Source organism: Hyperolius riggenbachi, chromosome 1 (genome assembly GCF_040937935.1).
Source record: "Hyperolius riggenbachi isolate aHypRig1 chromosome 1, aHypRig1.pri, whole genome shotgun sequence".
Classification (NCBI taxonomy): Eukaryota; Metazoa; Chordata; class Amphibia; order Anura; family Hyperoliidae; genus Hyperolius; species Hyperolius riggenbachi.
The window spans coordinates 289,435,961-289,454,226 of record NC_090646.1 but is presented as its reverse complement, the minus strand read 5'-3'; the positions used below and the strand labels follow the sequence as shown (position 1 = coordinate 289,454,226).

The following is an 18,266-nucleotide window of genomic DNA, read 5'->3' as shown; positions in this document are numbered from 1 at the left end:
ATCCGATCGCTGGAATTGATTCCATAGTGTTCCTGATCAATCACTTGTGGCCGATTTTCAGACAGTTAATCGTTCACGAAATTGGACCATTAGTGGCCACCTTAAAGAAAGATTTTAAGGGAATGTAATGTTGCCAGTTACTTTCCTGGGGCCTTTTCTAGCCCCCTGAAGTCCTTCTGGTCCCTGGTTGTCATTCTGCCCTGCTCCATTCAGCCACTCGGCCCCTCCGAAAGCTGTATGTGCGACCCTGTGCCCCGTGCCTCCTCCATTGCGCTCCCATGGCTGGAAGCATTATGCGCTTGTGCTGTAAGAAAAGATTGCTTCTGCGCAGCCATAAAACACTCCCAGCCATGGGAGCGCGATCGAATAGGTGGGGCAGGGCATGTGTCGTGGCCAGTGACTGGTGGACTCTGCCAGCTTTCAGAGGGTGACAGTGGCTGATCCGAGCAGTGCAGAATGACACCAAGGACACAGGACTTAAACCACTTGAGGACCGTGGGCTTTAACCCCCTTAAGGACCAGGCACTTTTTTTCCATTCAGACCACTGCAGCTTTCACGGTTTTTTGCTCGCTCATACAACCTACCACCTAAATGAATTTTGGCTCCTTTTCTTGTCACTAATAAAGCTTTCTTTTGGTGCTATTTGATTGCTGCGGCGATTTTTACTTTTTATTATATTCATCAAAAAAGACATGAATTTTGGCAAAAAAATGATTTTTTTAACTTTCTGTGCTGACATTTTTCAAATAAAGTAAAATTTCTGTATACATGCAGCGCGAAAAATGTAGACAAACATGTTTTTGATGAAAAAAAAACCCATTCAGCCTATATTTATTGGTTTGGGTAAAAGTTATAGCATTTACAAACTATGGTGCAAAAAGTGAATTTTCCCATTTTCAAGCATCTATGACTTTTCTGACCCCCTGTCATGTTTCATGAGGGGCTAGAATTCCAGGATAGTATAAATACCCCCCAAATGACCCCATTTTGGAAAGAAGACATCCCAAAGTATTCACTGAGAGGCATAGTGAGTTCATAGAAGATATTATTTTTTGTCACAAGTAAGCGGAAAATGACTCTTTGTGACAAAAAAAAAGTTTCCATTTCTTCTAACTTGCGACAAAAAAAAATGAAATCTGCCACGGACTCACCATGCCCCTCTCTGAATACCTTGAAGTGTCTACTTTACAAAATGGGGTCATTTGTGGGGTGTTTACTGTCCTGGCATTTTGGGGGGTGCCTAATTGTAAGCACCCCTGTAAAGCCTAAAGGTGCTCATTGGACTTTGGACCCCTTAGCGCAGTTAGGCTGCAAAAAAGTGCCACACATGTGGTATTGCTCACGTACTCAGGAGAAGTAGTACAATGTGTTTTGAGGTGTATTTTTACACATACCCATGCTGGGTGGGAGAAATATCTCTGTAAATGACAATTTTTTGATTTTTTTTACACACAATTGTCCATTTACAGAGATATTTCTCCCACCCAGCATGGGTATGTGTAAAATACACCCCAAAACACATTGTACCACTTCTGCCGAGTACGGCGATACCACATGTGTGGCACTTTTTTGCACCCTAACTGCGCTAAGGGGCCCAAAGTCCAATGAGTATCTTTAGGATTTCACAGGTCATTTTTGTTTCAAGACTACTCCTCACGGTTTAGGGCCCCTAAAATGCCAGGGCAGTATAGGAACCCCACTAATGACCCCATTTTAGAAAGAAGACACCCCAAGGTATTCCGTTAGGAGTATGGTGAGTTCATAGAAGATTTTATTTTTTGTCACAAGTTAGCGGAAAGTGACACTTTGTGAAAAAAAAAATACAAATCAATTTCCGCTAACTTGTGACAAAAAATAAAATCTTCTATGAACTCACCATACTCCTAACGAAATACCTTTGGGTGTCTTCTTTCTAGAATGGGGTCATTTGTGGGGTTCCTATACTGCTCTGGCATTTTAGGGGCCCTAAACCGTGAGGAGTAGTCTTGAAACCAACAATGTCGCAAAATGACCTGTGAAATCCTAAAGGTACTCATTGGACTTTGGGCCCCTTAGCACACTTAGGGTGTAAAAAAGTGCCACACATGTGGTACCGCCGTACTCCGGAGAAGTAGTATAATGTGTTTTGTGGTGTATTTTTACACATACCCATGCTGGGTGGGAGAAATATCTCTGTAAATGACAATCTTTTGATTTTTTTTACACACAATTACAGAGAGATTTCTCCCACCCAGCATGGGTATGTGTAAAAATACACCCCAAAACACATTATACTACTTCTCCTGAGTACGGCGATACCACATGTGTGACACTTTTTTGCAGCCTAGGTGCGCTAAGGGGCCCAACGTCCTATTCACAGGTCATTTTGAGGCATTTGTTTTGTAGACTACTCCTCACGGTTTAGGGCCCCTAAAATGCCAGGGCAGTATAGGAACCCCACAAGTGACCCCATTTTAGAAAGAAGACACCTTAAGGTATAAATGACAATCTTTTGATTTTTTTTACACACAATTACAGAGAGATTTCTCCCACCCAGCATGGGTATGTGTAAAAATACACCCCAAAACACATTATACTACTTCTCCTGAGTACGGCGATACCACATGTGTGACACTTTTTTGCAGCCTAGGTGCGCTAAGGGGCCCAACGTCCTATTCACAGGTCATTTTGAGGCATTTGTTTTGTAGACTACTCCTCACGGTTTAGGGCCCCTAAAATGCCAGGGCAGTATAGGAACCCCACAAGTGACCCCATTTTAGAAAGAAGACACCTTAAGGTATTCCGTTAGGAGTATGGTGAGTTCATAGAAGATTTTATTTTTTGCCACAAGTTAGTGAAAAATGACACTTTGTGAAAAAAAACAATAAAAATCAATTTCCGCTAACTTTTGACAAAAAATAAAATCTTCTATGAACTCATCATACACCTAACAGAATACCTTGGGGTGTATTTTTTTCTAAAATGGGGTCACTTGTGGGGTTCCTATACCGCCCTGGCATTTTACAGGCCCAAAACCGTGAGTAGTCTGGAAACCAAATGTCTCAAAATGACTGTTCAGGGGTATAAGCATCTGAAAATTTTGATGACAGGTGGTCTATGAGGGGGCGAATTTTGTGGAACCGGTCATAAGCAGGGTGGCCTTTTAGATGACAGGTTGTATTGGGCCTGATCTGATGGATAGGGGTGCTAGGGGGTGACAGGAGGTGATTGATGGATGTCTCAGGGGGTAGTTAGAGGGGAAAATAGATGCAATCAATGCACTGGGGAGGTGATCGGAAGGGGGTCTGAGGGGGATCTGAGGGTTTGGCCGAGTGATCAGGAGCCCACACGGGGCAAATTAGGGCCTGATCTGATGGGTAGGTGTGCTAGGGGGTGACAGGAGGTGATTGATGGGTGTCTCAAGGTGTGATTAGAGGGGGGAATAGATGCAAGCAATGCACTGGCGAGGTGATCAGGGCTGGGGTCTGAGGGCGTTCTGAGGGTATGGGCGGGTGATTGAGTGCCCTAGGGGCAGATAGGGGTCTAATCTGATGGGTAGCAGTGACAGGGGGTGATTGATGGGTAATTAGTGGGTGTTTGGAGGAGAGAACAGATGTAAACACTGCACTTGGGAGGTGATCTGATGTCGGATCTGCGGGCGATCTATTGGTGTGGGTGGGTGATCAGATTGCCCGCAAGGGGCAGGTTAGGGGCTGATTGATGGGTGGCAGTGACAGGGGGTGATTGATGGGTGGCAGTGACAGGGGGTGATTGACAGGTGATTGACAGGTGATCAGTGGGCTATTACAGGGAAGGACAGATGTAAATAATGCCCTGGCGAATTGATAAGGTGGGGGGTCTGAGGGCAATCTGAGCGTGTAGGCGGGTGATTTGGTGCCCGCAAGGGGCAGATTAGGGTCTGATCTGATGGGTAACAGTGACAGGTGGTGATAGGGGGTGATTGATGGGTGATTGATGGGTAATTAGTGGGTGTTTAGAGGAGACAATAGATGTAAACACTGCGCTTGGGTGGTGATCTGATGTCGGATCTGCGGGCGATCTATTGGTGTGGGTGGGTGATCAGATTGACCGCAAGGGGCAGGTTAGCGGCTGATTGATGGGTGGCAGTGACAGGGGGTGATTGACAGGTGATTGACAGGTGATTGACAGGTGATCAGGGAGGATAGATGCATACAGTACATGGGGGGGGGGGGGTCTGGGGAGAATCTGAGGGGTGGGGGGGTAGTGATCAGGAGGGAGCAGGGGGCAGGGGGGGGATTAAAAAAAATAGCGTTGACAGATAGTGACAGGGAGTGATTGATGGGTGATTAGGGGGGTGATTGGGTGTAAACATGGGTCTGGGGGGTGGGCAGGGGGGGGGGGGAGTCTGAGGGGTGCTGTGGGCGATCAGGGGGGGGGGAAATCAGTGTGCTTGGTGCAGACTAGGGTGGCTGCAGCCTGCCCTGGTGGTCCCTCGGACACTGGGACCACCAGGGCAGGAGGCAGCCTGTATAATACACTTTGTAAACATTACAAAGTGTATTATACACTTTGTATGTGGCGATCGTCGGGTTAACATCCCGCCGGCGCTTCCGTATGGCCGGCAGGATATTGCGGCGGGTGAGCGGAGCCAGGCGGTGGCGGAGGATCGCGTCACGGATGACGCGATCGCTCCGCCCATGCCCTTACAAGGACCGCCGCCTCTGTGGGTGAGCTGGTCCTTGCGGACTCCACTTCCCGGCCGCTGCTGTGCGTTAGGCGGTCAGGAAGTGGTTAAGGGGCTGGAAGAAGCCCCAGGTCCCATCTGAATGTGGAAATTACAGGACAAGCAGTGGCCTGCTTCTTTCAGATGAGATCCCTCTTTGACTGTCTTTGCCTAAGAGTAAGCACTCGCTGTCTGTACACTCGCTGTCTCTTATTCTCCTCTCCAGCCCCCATCATCCCCAGCAGCAGGACTCCACACAGCCAATCAGGAGGGGATCAGGATGCAAGTGGAGCCGACGTTGCAGGGCGATAACCAAGCAGCAGGAAGTTGAATGGGACGCAGCAATGAAGTGTATCCTACTACTGTACATTGCTCACTGCCTGCTAAATCTTCACCATGCGAATGAGCTAGGGGGTGCTTGGACCTGGGAGGGTGGGTTTGATGTACTCCACTTATAAGCCCCCCTAGGAGGTGAGTGACAAAGGACACCTATAGCAGGAGCCCTATGTGCACCCCTCTAGATCCGCCTCTGGTCTCCCATGCAGGCTAGTTTAGTTGTAGCAGCTGACTAGCTGAGGGGCTCCACTGCCTGAACAATACTAGCCTAAATAGTTCATGCCCTGGACTGCAAACAGTAGCAGAAATCTCTTTTCCTTCTATCTGTCTTCACACCTCCCTGTGGATAAATAATGGGCAACTAGAAGGGGAAGGGGGAACATGGCAGCTTCTATAGCTATTAGAAACCAGAAAAAAAAGTGGTTCTTGGTCCCCTTTGACATGTACAAGAGTGATTTGCAAGGTTAACAGGTCATCCCCATCTCGGGAGGAGGTCTGTGCATAGGTATACTCAGCGCTTAACATGCTTACATGTCTGGTTTAATACATTTTAACCAGCTTCTGGTATTCCATAAGGTCTGCAATTTAGACCAGCATAGCTGAAGCTTGTGATTCTCATTACCTGACTAATACATGACAAATAAATACATATCATTTTCTTACCCTTTCTTTAACTTCAAGATGATTCCGTTCCAAAAATATGCAATCTTTTTCTAGGAAACCCAATTTATTTGCTAGCAGTCTCCAGTCTCTTTTCCTTTTAGCCATGAGTGAAGCCACCTGCTGAATCTGCTCATCACTTATTCTCCACTTGTCATTCAGGTCGGTGCCTATCTAAAAGATAGAGAAGTTAAGACCTGATATACAGTAAATATGATTCTCCTCGCAGTCCCACATTGCATGAGACAACAGTTTAAAGGACAACTAAAGGGAAAAGAGTATGGAGGCTATACATTTACGGACATTGTACTACCGCTATCCTATGCCTTTTAAACCGGTGTCTTTTTTTTTCAAATGTACGCAAGCTAGGAGTCGTATGTTCTGCATGCAAAAGATTGCCCCTCAGGGCTCTATTTTGAGAGAATTGTTGGTTTACGGACTTTGTACCCATAAATCTGTGAGCTTGTGGGTAAATTGCATTGTACAGGACTGTTGTTTGGATGAAACCTGCATAGTACATTACCCAGTGAGACAGGTAGGCCCACACAGCTGAAGGTTTTTGTTTCTGTTTTGTACTTGTTGTATTGTGAATCTTAGCTGTGCAAAGTGGAAATAAACAGCAAACCGTTGTGTCACTTGTTCAACTGTTTGTGCAGGTCACTTGTGGAACCTACAACCCTAAACTTTCCAGGACTTCAGAACTAATTCCACCACAACAAATCATGATTTTTTCAATACATTAGAAACAGTTTAATGGCTTACCATTCGGAGAGCCATACTGAGGTGACACCTATTGTGGCTTTACTTACTGGTATGTAAGCCTCATTTCTTTCTGAAGACGTTGCTGTATCTGGTGGCAATATTGGGAAGAGGAGTGCTGAGAATACTTGAGCTTGAGGTATATTCTGAACCCAGGAAACAAACTGATCTTCAACAATTTCACCTGCATTAAATTATAAAGGATTACAATGAAAGTATATCTATGCTAAAACCCCAAAAATATAAAATCATGCCATAATTGATAATGCAGTGTACATTCAATGCTAAGTTCACAACTGTGTCAAAATAAGACTGATAGTGTGATTGTTTACACTCATCACCCTCGCACAACCCTTAATAGTATTAAGTAGCCTTTATTCCTCCTTGTCACCTCCGCATATAGTAGTGAGTAGCTTTTTGGTCCCCTATTGACACCACCCTTTCCCAGATAGTATTATGTAGCCAGGTGTACACCTAGATATTATTAGGTAGCCAAATGTGTCCCACAGTTAACAGAAATGATACGTACCTACCCCCCCCCCCCCCACGGAAATATTAGTTAAAGGTGTCCCCCAAATAGTATTAGGTAGCCAGAGGTTCCCCCAGCATTAGATAGATGAAGTTAGCCCTCCAGTTTAGCTTCTTCAGTCTTTGTAGTTCACATATTTTACTGTCCATATTTATTTCAATTATTTTTTAAAGTAAATAAATAACTGCACTGGTTTTTCATATTGGTCACAGATTTCTATACTTATTACGTTTTATGTTAGTTTACCTGCTAATTGATTGCCCATCTTTAGGGATTAAGAAAACTGCTGCAATTTTGAGATTTTTTAAAGTTTAACTATCAGGCATAAAATAAAAATCAATTATTTCTTTTTACCTTGTAAACAAGTAATAGGGATGCTAACCAGGAAATTCAAGGTTAAAAATCACTCTTACTTTTCTTCTCCATAAAACATAATTTCCTTGGCTCTTATTTGGTACATCTGCTGCACAAATAAGTTGCAGCCCATGCTGGGTTTTCTTTTTCTCTTCTTTACTTTCCCCTCAGACATAGTTAATGCAACCTGATTGGCTGAAGCCTCTTTCCCTCCCGTTTTCCCCTCCCACTCCTCTGTTCCTCTGTGATAAATATTTCTCATGCTGAGACAGGCCTAGTGCACACCAGAGCGGTTCGGCTGCGGTTTGCGATCAGCTTGCGGGTGCAGATCCGCTAGGGTAATGTATTTCAATGGGCTGGTGCACACCAGAGTGGGAGGCGTTTTGCAGAAACGCATACTCCCGGGCTGCTGCAGATTTTGGATTGCGGATGCGTTTCTGCCTCAATGTTAAGTATAGGAAAAACGCAAACCGCTCTGAAAAACGGCACTTCAGAGCGGTTTGCCAGGCGTTTTTTGTTACAGTAGCTGTTCAGTAACAGCTTTACTGTAACAATACATGAAATCTACTACACCAAAACGCTTCACAAAACCGCAAAATGCTAGCTGAAATGCTACAGAAAAATAAGAAAAAGCGTTTCAAAATCTGCTAGCATTTTGCGGATCTGCTAGCGGTTTTTGGTGTGCACCAGGCCACAATGCACTTTCTACTACAGAGCTGGGTGGGAGTGTCTGAAGACTGGGAGGAGGGCGGGCATTAATACACAGACAGAGTAAAATAGGCCTGGTTCACATTAGCGGTCGCTGTCCGGATTCACCTGATCGGCTCCGGACCGTATACTGTACAAACGGAACGTACGTTCCGCATAGCAATGCAAAGTCTATGCGGACGTTCACATGCGTCCGTTCCGTACAGAACGGAGCCGGATCGGATCCGGACAATTTTCCAACATGCGCTATTTTTCGGATCCGGATCATCCGGCCCACGCACCCGGACCGGAGCCTGACTGCACCATCCGGAAATAGAAACCAATGGGAAACGGAAAGCACAGAACACACTGGCTACAAACACCTGACATTCTACCCCACTTCCTATGCGTATTCTAGCGGCCATTTTGGATGGGGACACATGGGCCAAGCATTTCTGGAGTGGGGCAGCAGTGACTAACGTGCTGGAGCTGTTTGGCAGTATGTCGGAGGTGGAGGTGAGGCCTAAACAGCGGGGGACCTGATTCTACAGGTGCACCTTCTGCTGACCTCCCAGACCCCAACAATTATATAGTATTATTTTACCAAACGGATCCGGATCGCAGCCGTATACATACCTGATGCAACCGGACCGGATCCGGATCGGATCCAAAATCATCCGGTCTGGTCATCCGGTCCGTTTGGCACAGAAACGCAAGTGTGAACTAATGTGAATCTAAGGGAGGAAATTATGTCAGGATTGGCTTCAAGATAGACAGAGGCAAAATGGAAAATCCTAAGAAGGATTTTCTCTTTTTGTTTACTATAGAAGAATCACTAAAATCAAAATGTGGACACTGTAATACATATATAAGTAGAGCAAGTATTTATCTACTTATATGTGTGTTTTTGTTTTTTTCCTGAGATAGTATGGCTGACAGGTCCTCTTTAATATTGGAGTTTTTTTTTTTTTAATCAAAACAAAGTTTAGGCACTAATTCAGTTTCTCAGGAACTGCTGGCTGATCGCTGCCTATCTTATTCAGAACAATTAGTAACTTTCATAAAATGTCTAGGTTTGAAGTTTAAAAATAAAATATGCAGACATAGTTTCTTCTGGACCACCAGTAGGATGAGAACATAATTATAAAGGTTATTAATGGCTTTCTCCCTCATGCTGCTGCAGTTACTATAATAAATTAGTTCTTAATGCACCTTCATTCCCCTCATTTTTTTCTTTTGGCAACAGCCATGTAGCTCCTGTGGTGCAATAACCCCTGCGGGTGGTGAAAGTATCTATGTCGGAATTTTATCTGGAAATGGCTGAAAATAGAAATAAATCTGCATCGTATCTATGATAGATCATATTCTCTAAACTTGTGGCTTTATGCTTTCTGCTTCTGGGAAATGGACATTGAGCAGCCAGGAATGCTGTATAATTTATATCCATGGGTCATAATACACATTTAAATTCTTTCTATGAACTTTGGGTGATGACTGAGAACGACATTCATTTTAATTGCGTGCAATTGTTTGCTTTTACAAGATCAGGCTCAACTGTGAAAAGGTACCCACCATTATTTTTTGTATCTATTTCTGACAACAGGAGATGGCAAAGGTCACTGATAACTTGTGGTTCTTCATTAGGGTATACGTGGTAAAGCAGGATCTTCAAAGACTCTTTAGTCAATGTACTTGAAGTCAAAGTTTGGTAGAGTCCTGGTGAAGTAAATAAAACCAACAAATAATTTTTTGTATATGGCAACTGTATAATTTCATACTTTTCAGTTAGCATAGATTATTCTAACAGAAAGCAAACTTAGAGTACTTCTAGTAGCGCACGCTTGATTTAACCTGTCTTTTTAACTACTATACGACCGCTCTACGCAAATGGGCATGGCCGGCGGCAGCCCTAGGACCGCCTAACGCCAATTGGCGTCAAGTCCTGGAGATGCGGTTTCCCAGGGAACGGTCTCGCGCATGCGCAATCATTACCTGCTCCGTGACTAGCCTGCTAGCCGCCAATCGCGGCTAGCAGGCTGTTTGTAAACAAAAGGGGAAAGAAATCCCCATTGTTTACATGCGTACAGCGCTGCGGTCTCCAGTAGCGCTGTACGAGATCGGCAATCCCCGGCCTTTGATTGGCCGGGGATCGCCGTCCTCTCATAGGCTGATGCCTATGAGAGGCAGAACAGGACGGTTCGCCTCCCTGTTCAAAACCGGATAGGGGAAGGAGGAGGGAGGGAGGGAGAAACAGCCTATACAGGCTGAAGAAAGAAAAAAAAACAAAAACTGCCACAGCGATCGGACACCATAGCTGGGCTTTGCAGGAGGCTGAAAAGCCTGCATAGCCCAGCTGAGAAATAAATAGCCTGGTCGTTGGGGGGGGGGGGGGGGGGGCTTAAGCCTGGGGACATCAAGTGGTTAATGAGTTGCTGTATAAAGAGTATTGTTTGATATAAAGCATTTTCTAGGAGCGCATCTTTTTACCCAGGCTTGAAAGTTACACAATTGCAGGTTTTGGTAAGTACATAGCAAGGCCTCATTTCCACCAGTGCGTTTCTGTCCGCTTTTCAGCAACATGTATCAATCTGTAAGGCATCGTTCTTATCTATGCAGCGCAGATGGCCGTGCAATTGGAATGCAACGTGTACGATAGCACGCCATCTGCGCCGCTACCCGCTGCGCTGCTGATCTCATCCATCGACAGTGAATGGGTTGAATGGGTCAGCTATGCACTTGCGTGCAAAATGCATGCAGCAGTACGCAAGCGCATCATAGCGCCTCGTACTGCTGCTCAACGCCTTTGATGTGAATGGCTGTCTGTGCCCATCTGCCGTTCTTGCGTGTCACCACGTCATACGCACTTCTAAAAGCGCATGGAAGCATGTTTGATGTGAACAAGGCCTAACATTGATGTGCTGATAAAAAATGGACAGAAGTGCACGTGGAAATGAGGCTTAAGGCCTCGTTCACATCATACGCGCTTCCGTGCGGATATGGAAGCGTGAATGATGTGCTGAAACGCAGGAACGGCAGAAGGGCATAGACTGCCCTTCTACCGTTCACATCTACTGCGCTGAGCAGCAGTACGATGCGCTGGGAAGCACTTGCGTACTGCTGTCTGCATTTTGCCCGGAAGCGCAGAGCTGATCCCATCACTGTCATGGATGGGATCAGCAGCGCAGCAGGCAGCGGCGCAGATGCCATGCGATCGGATGCGCTGCGTTCGGATCGCACAGCCATCTGCGTTGGTAGATGTGAACGAGCCCTTAGTCTTTCACTGTTCATGTAGAATCTAACAGCCCCTTCTTTTTCTGTAGCGCTGCATTACAATTAATAGGCTCAGATAGTTAAAAAAAATGGTGTTTAGCAGGGCTGTTCTTGGCAATTTTTGTTCTAAATCAGGTTCTTCATAATTTTGAATGTAACCTTCAGCTGCATGGCCTAAAAAGAAGTATCCATGTATTACTTACCATAGGGAGATACATCCTGATGTCCACTATTACTACAGCAAATTCTTTCACGTATACTTTATTTATGATGGCAAATGCTGTTGAAAGTTTAAACTGGATTTTACCTAAACTGCAGTATAACAAAACCACGACAAGATGTCACTGTGTGTAAAATGTAATGATGATCTTTATGGGAATGTTATTTTTTGCATTCTCATTCTGTGTTCCTCAATGTTCTAAAATAAGCTGCATTTTCTGATGGTGGTGTATGATATATCTCTGCATGTTTTTCTTCGGTAAAGAGTTCTAACTTGGTGCTTATCTGCGTGTACAGACCACTCTACTCCATCAAGTGCAAAGTATAATCATCATATAATTTCAATATATTTTCCATCATTATATAAATTTATATATACATATTATGTATATTCATGTATTTACATTTTTGTACTTTTTTTTTCTCTCCTCTTTTGTCTGCTGTAGCCTGCCTCCCTCTGCTCACACTGACAAAACAGACAGATGCATATGTAATGTTCACTATTAACACACATTACCTCATTAAAGGAAAAAAAGCAAAAAAGTAAGCAGTTAAAATCTGACAGAACTGACACGTTTTAGACTAGTCCATTTCTTCATGGGGCTCACAGGGTTTAATTTAATTTTAAAAGCATTCCCTGGCCCTCCTTGCCATATTATGTGGCTCTCAAGGGCTTCCAGTATCCATCATTGTAAGCCACAAAAGTAAGACAGCGAACTGCCTTCCTGTTAGGAAGAGCACATCGGTTACAGTGTTTCTGATTTAAAGGGAAGGTTCGCGCAGACTATAAAAAACAAACTGCACTTACTTGCGGCTTCTCCCAGCTCCTGGCAGTCGATCGGTGCCCTCGCCGCAGCTCCTCTCCTTCCCGGTGTCCAGCGGTGAAGAAGCCGACCTCGCCAGGTCGGCTTCCAGGTCGACTTCTGTGCGCTTCATGGCGGGCGGTCACGTGGTGTAGGGACGTCATCGGGTCTCTACTGCGCAGGCGCAGAATTACTGCGGCTGCGCAGTAGAGACCAGATGACGTCACTTACACCACGTGACCCGCGCCGTGGAGCGCACATGAAGCCGACCTGGCGAGGTCGGCTTCTTCACCACTGGACGCCGGGAGGGAGAGGAGCTGCGGCGAGGGCACCGATCGACTGCCAGGAGCTGGAAGAAGCCCCAGGTAAGTCCAGGTTTTTTTTTTATAGTCTGCGCGGATCTTCCCTTTAAACATGGTCAGTTTGTGCTGGGGTGCAGCTATAACTCATGCGATATTCCCTAACAAAATTGGCATCGGCCACCTCCTTGGTTCCAAACCCTGCCCCCCCTACCCTGGTAACTGGTAAGACACACACACCTGCACACATAGCAAAGCAGCGAAGTGGAACAGTGTAATATTTACATGCTCCAACGATGCATTGTCTCTTCTGTTCTTCCTGTCTGTCACTAGCTCTGTGCTTCCAAACATCCTTCTCCCGATGATGTGATTTTCCTCAGGAGACAGAGGTATGCAGCATAGAACGTGTGTCTGTCAGGAAGATCAGAGGAGACCTGAAGCAGCACTGGAGCAGGTAAATATTAAACTGCTCCACTGTGCTGGAGCAGCCCCTCCTCATGGTCCTTATAGTTAAATAATGTGTGTCGGGGTGTCTTCTAACAGCATATATTGTATGCTGCCTAATGCAGCTATTCAGAGTGGTGCAGGAAACTTTTTTTTTATATAATTACCTGTTCTGGGCGGCTGTATCGGCTTCTCCTCTTCATCCACCCGTGGCCCTGCACTCCCAGCATCCTCGTCTGAGTTCCGATCACATGATATGGCATGGTATGTGTTAGCTCCGGTGGTGGAAGAGGGGTGATGAAAGAGACTCTTCCATCACCCCTTTTCCTCCACCGGGCGGCGCTGCAATGCTGACACTATCCCCTGGGTTACAATCACCTCATATCATGTGATTGGAACTCAGAAGAGGATGTCGGCATTGCAGCGCCGCAAGTGGAGGAGAGGAGAAGCCGATCCAGCTGCCCGGAACAGGTTAATATGACAGCTCCCTGCACCTATCTGCTGCTTTTACTAATCCACTTCTCTGGAAACTACAAGTGCCAGCATGCACCATCACCCAAGCACATTGTCATTTATGGCTCTGTGGTTCATGTTTTCCAAAGGCATGATGGGAATTGTAGTTCTGCAGGTGGACAGTCACGGGCTGTATAATGTTTTAACTGCATCCTCTGTAGTCATTTTCCAACTTACTCTGCCAGGCTGGGGAAGGCACGGGGTAGGCACACTTCCTTAGCGGCAAACATATATTTTTGCTATATGTGTCTGCTAAAGAGTTACATCTTCCTAACAATTTGGCCTGCGACTTATACTATATTTTAGATTTTGGCCCCTTACGTGATTGAGTTTGACATCCCTGGTCTACATCATCAAGAGGTGTCTGAAAGTGGTGCTATCACTGGGTGGAGTTCTTTATCGGTGGGAGGAGGATGGCTTGCATGCCAGATGTTGATGCTAAAATGGATGATGATGAGTATTGGTTAGGGTTATTTGTTAGAGAGGCATAGAGTAGAGTTGGTTACTGCTATTTCCCACAATGCAACCAAATTCACAGACCGCAAACTGTCAGGACAATGATCATGAGGACTTTCACCCCAATATCAGGCACACAGACCCCATGATAATCTATTACAGAAAAGGTAAAGATTTTCTTGGGAAATGGGGTATCAGCTACAGATTGTGATGAAGTTCAATCCTTGGTTCCACTTTAATGGGGAATGATTTCCCTTATTGGAGAGGTCAAAGTTAGGCATCAAAAAGCAAAGCAGTTCATCTGGGTGGGGCATATTTGATGTTTCCATAGTGCCAAAATGTTGGCTCTGTGGTCCTAAGAGGAATAATTTGGGTGCTGTGCTTGGTTAATATATAGTGAGTGCCAGATATCACCAACAGTATACACTCACCTAAAGGAGTATTAGGAACATCTGTTCAATTTCTCATTAATGCAATTATCTAATCAACCAATAACATGGCAGTTGCTTCAATGCATTTAGGTGTGTGGTCCTGGTCAAGACAATTTCCTGAACTCCAAACTGAATGTCAGAATGGTTAAGAAAGGTGATTTAACCAATTTTGAGCGTGGCATGGTTGTTGGTGCCAGATGGGCCGGTCTGAGTGTTTCACAATCTGCTCAGTTACTGGGATTATCACGCACAACCATTTCTAGGGTTTACAAAGAATGGTGTGAAAAGGGAAAAGCATCCAGTATGTGGCAGTCCTGTGGGCAAAAATGCCTTATTGATGCTAGAGGTCAGAGGAGAATGGGTCGACTGATTCAAGCTGATAAAAGAGCAACGTTGACTGAAATAACCACACAACAAAACATTTGTGAAGCCACAACACACACAACCTTGAGGCGGTTGGGCTTCAACAGCAGAAGACCCCACCGGGTACCACTCATCTCCACTACAAATAGGAAAAAGAGGCTACAATTTGCACGAGCTCACCCAAATTGGACTGTTGAAGACTGGAAAAATGTTGCCTAGTCTGATGAGTCTCGATAGTCAGAATTTGGCGTAAACAGAATGAGAACATGGATCCATCATGCCTTGTTATCACTGTGCAGGTGCAGGCTGGTGGTGTAATGGTGTGGGGGATGTTTTCTTGGCACACTTTAGGCCTTTAGTGCCAATTGGGCATCGTTTAAATGCAACATCTATCTGAGCTTTGTTTGTGACCATGCCCATCCCTTCATGACCACCATGTTCCCATCCTCTGATGGCTACTTCCAGCAGGATAATGCACCATGTCACAAAGCTCGAATCATTTCAGATTGGTTTCTTGAACATGACAATGAGTTCACTGTACTAAAATGGCCCCCACAGTCACCAGATCTCAACACAATAGAGCATCTTTGGGATGTGATGGGACGGGAGCTTTGTGCCCTGGATGTGCATTCCACAAATCTCCATCAACTGCAAGATGCTATCCTATCAATATGGGCCAACATTTCTAAAGAATGCTTTTAGCACCTTGTTGAATCAATGCCACATAGAATTAAGGCAGTTCTGAAGGTGAAATTGGGTCAAACCCCGTATTAGTATGGTGGTCCTAATAATCCTTTAGGTGAGTGTATAAATTGGGTGACAGGCCTTGGCTCAATGCAGTGAATATATTAGCTGTCTATACAATAGTTTGAGTGCCAGCAACCATCTGTGGCTCATACAATATATACAATGGGAGAGTGCCAGTACTCATAATAATACACCTGTGGTACCAGTTTGACTACTAGAACTGGGGGAACCAAATGACAGAAGGATAATGTTAGAGATTAAGGACAGAATGAGGACTCCTAGTCTTAGGAGGTTAAGGTTTGGTGTCAGGAAGACATTTTCATTGGGGTAAAGTAAACATTAAGGCTAGGTGCACACATAGCAGAAACGCTGCGCGTTGCGGAAACCGCTGCGGTTTTGCTGCTTATGGAAGTCTATGGGCCGCAGGCAAAAATGCATATGCGTTTTAAATGCGTTTTCAAACCTGCGTTTTTAAAAATGCTGGTTTTGTTGCATAATATTTATAGACGCATCAAAAACGCACATAAAGAATGACAATGTAAACGCAATGGTATGCGTTTTTCATGTGTTTTCCATGCATTTTTCTATGCTTTTTTTGGGAAAAAAATTTGTTTTATGATGTATTTCTGCTTTCTTTTGAGTGATTTTCATAAAACGCAAAAGAAAAATGCCTACAAAATACATATCTGTTTTGTATATGCGAACCACAAACGCATTAAAATGCACACAAAACCCTTAAACGCATCTGTGGTAAAAAAAACTGCTAATGCAAACGTACCAAAAACACAGCGAAAATGCACACATTAACATAAAATATGACATAAAACGCAGCCTTTCACGTTCTGTTATGTGTGCATCCAGCCTTAGAGAAGAGGCTAAGGTTAGACATCAAAAAGCGGTTAACATGAAAGGAGAAGTTGGGGTTAGGCATCAGGAAGAGAATTTTAAGGGGAAGGTTAGGGTTAAATGACATGAAGAAACCTTTCACTAAGGGGTAGTGTTAGGCAATAGATAGGGGAGATGCACTAAAAACACAGAGGAAACAAAAATACAGGTCATTCACTTTACCAATGCTTACAGTTTTAACAATCATTTTGCTGATACTTGCCGCTTACACCGAATGTAGTGGCTTTAAAACTTGGGTTGCTATTAGCAACCTGACTGTGTTGTTTAAAATTTGCTTAAAGCCAATGTAACCTGTCCGCTAAAAAAAGAAACCAAATACTTACCTAAGTAGAGGGAAGGCTCTAGGTCCTAATGAACCTTTCCTCTCCTCTCCTGGGCTGCGCTGTCCCGGGGAGCAGTATTTGACTAAATTGTGCAAATACTGCTCCTTCCGCCGGCGAAGGTGACTTCGGAAAGTCTTCGGGAGCCCAAGTACTCCTGAAGACGGGCCGCTCCACACTGCGCACGCATGAGCACCTTCTCTTGCGCACTCGCACGTGCGCTGTATGGAGCTGCCTGTCTTCGGGAGGACTTGTGTAATGATCGCTGCTGCAGCAGCTATTACTGGAAGTAGTAGTGCTGCAGCTCAGGCAGTTCTGATCTATTTCCATGCAAGTTGCATAGCTTTGTCTGTCTTTCCCTGCTGTCAGCTTGTGACTGATTATCATTCACCTGTGTGGGAATCTGCATGTCTGCTCCCATTGGATGACCTCAGTATAAAGATCTGCTTCCTGCAGGGTTTCCTTGGGTTTTCATAGCTTCAGTGTAAGCCAGTCTTGCTGTCGCTTTAGCCCCCGATCGTGTTTCTTGTTATAAAGATACTTTGCTGGTCTTTGCATCATATATTGGTTCATTGCCAATATATATGCATACCAGCACGTTTATTATTTTCCTTGTATTTGTGTTACGTGATACATCAGTGTCGCTGATGTATACGTACACGAACTGTTTATATCCTGTGTGCAGTTAGTCAGCTTTCCAGCACGTTTTGGTAGGTTGCGCGTACCGTGACCACCCGTGCTGAGGTAGTTACCCTGCTCCTGGTTACCGTTTGTGGATTGCGTTCATCTCTGCGAAGAGATAACGAATCCTTCTGAATCCTGTTCTGTTACTGTTTGTGGATTGCGTTCATCTCTGCGAAGAGATAACGAATCCTTCTGAATCCTGTCCTGTTACCGTTTGTGGATGCGTTCATCTCTGCGAAGAGATAACGAATCCTTCTGAATCCTGTTCTGTTACCGTTTGTGGATTGCGTTCATCTCTGCGAAGAGATAACGAATCCTTCTGAATCCTGTTCTGTTACTGTTTGTGGATTGCGTTCATCTCTGCGAAGAGATAACGAATCCTTCTGAGTCCTGTTCCCTGTGTTACTCCATTCCTAGTCAGCGTTCCTGCTTATGTCATATATCGGTTCATTGCCGATATATACATATGTTAGTCAGACGTAACAAATAGTTTCATTGATAGCTGTAATTGTAATACGCTAGGAAAACATACTTATTGTATATTTATCTGTGTTACGTTCATCTATCTTAATCCTGCTATTTTCTGACTATCCTGTCCTGTCTTTGTGAGGCACGCCATCGCCGCATCGCATTGGCTGCCTCATTCCAGTCTGTCTTGTTTTGGACGCTTGCTGTCGCTAAGTAGCCGCTAGCTAGCAAGCGTTCATTCTGTCTACCTGTCCTGATCTCCTCAGTTCTGGTTTATGCGCTCAGCGCTACTTTGCGCTGAGACGTTATAACGAAAGCATTGTTTGTGGCTGT

The 18,266-nt window shown here is 44.8% G+C and overlaps 1 protein-coding gene across 3 annotated transcripts in view; it reads right to left on the bottom strand.

The window, feature by feature from the left end:
- LOC137507692 (uncharacterized) overlaps positions 1 to 18,266 on the bottom strand; it is a 342,997-nt gene that overhangs the window by 21,711 nt on the left and 303,020 nt on the right. For all 3 annotated transcript variants that reach the window (XM_068233697.1, XM_068233698.1, XM_068233699.1), the window contains 3 exons: positions 9,583 to 9,726; positions 6,491 to 6,624; positions 5,685 to 5,855 (listed from right to left, as the gene is read on the bottom strand). In XM_068233697.1, coding sequence (XP_068089798.1) covers positions 5,685 to 5,855; positions 6,491 to 6,624; positions 9,583 to 9,726 — 449 coding nt within the window. The remainder of the gene's footprint in view (positions 1 to 5,684; positions 5,856 to 6,490; positions 6,625 to 9,582; positions 9,727 to 18,266) is intronic.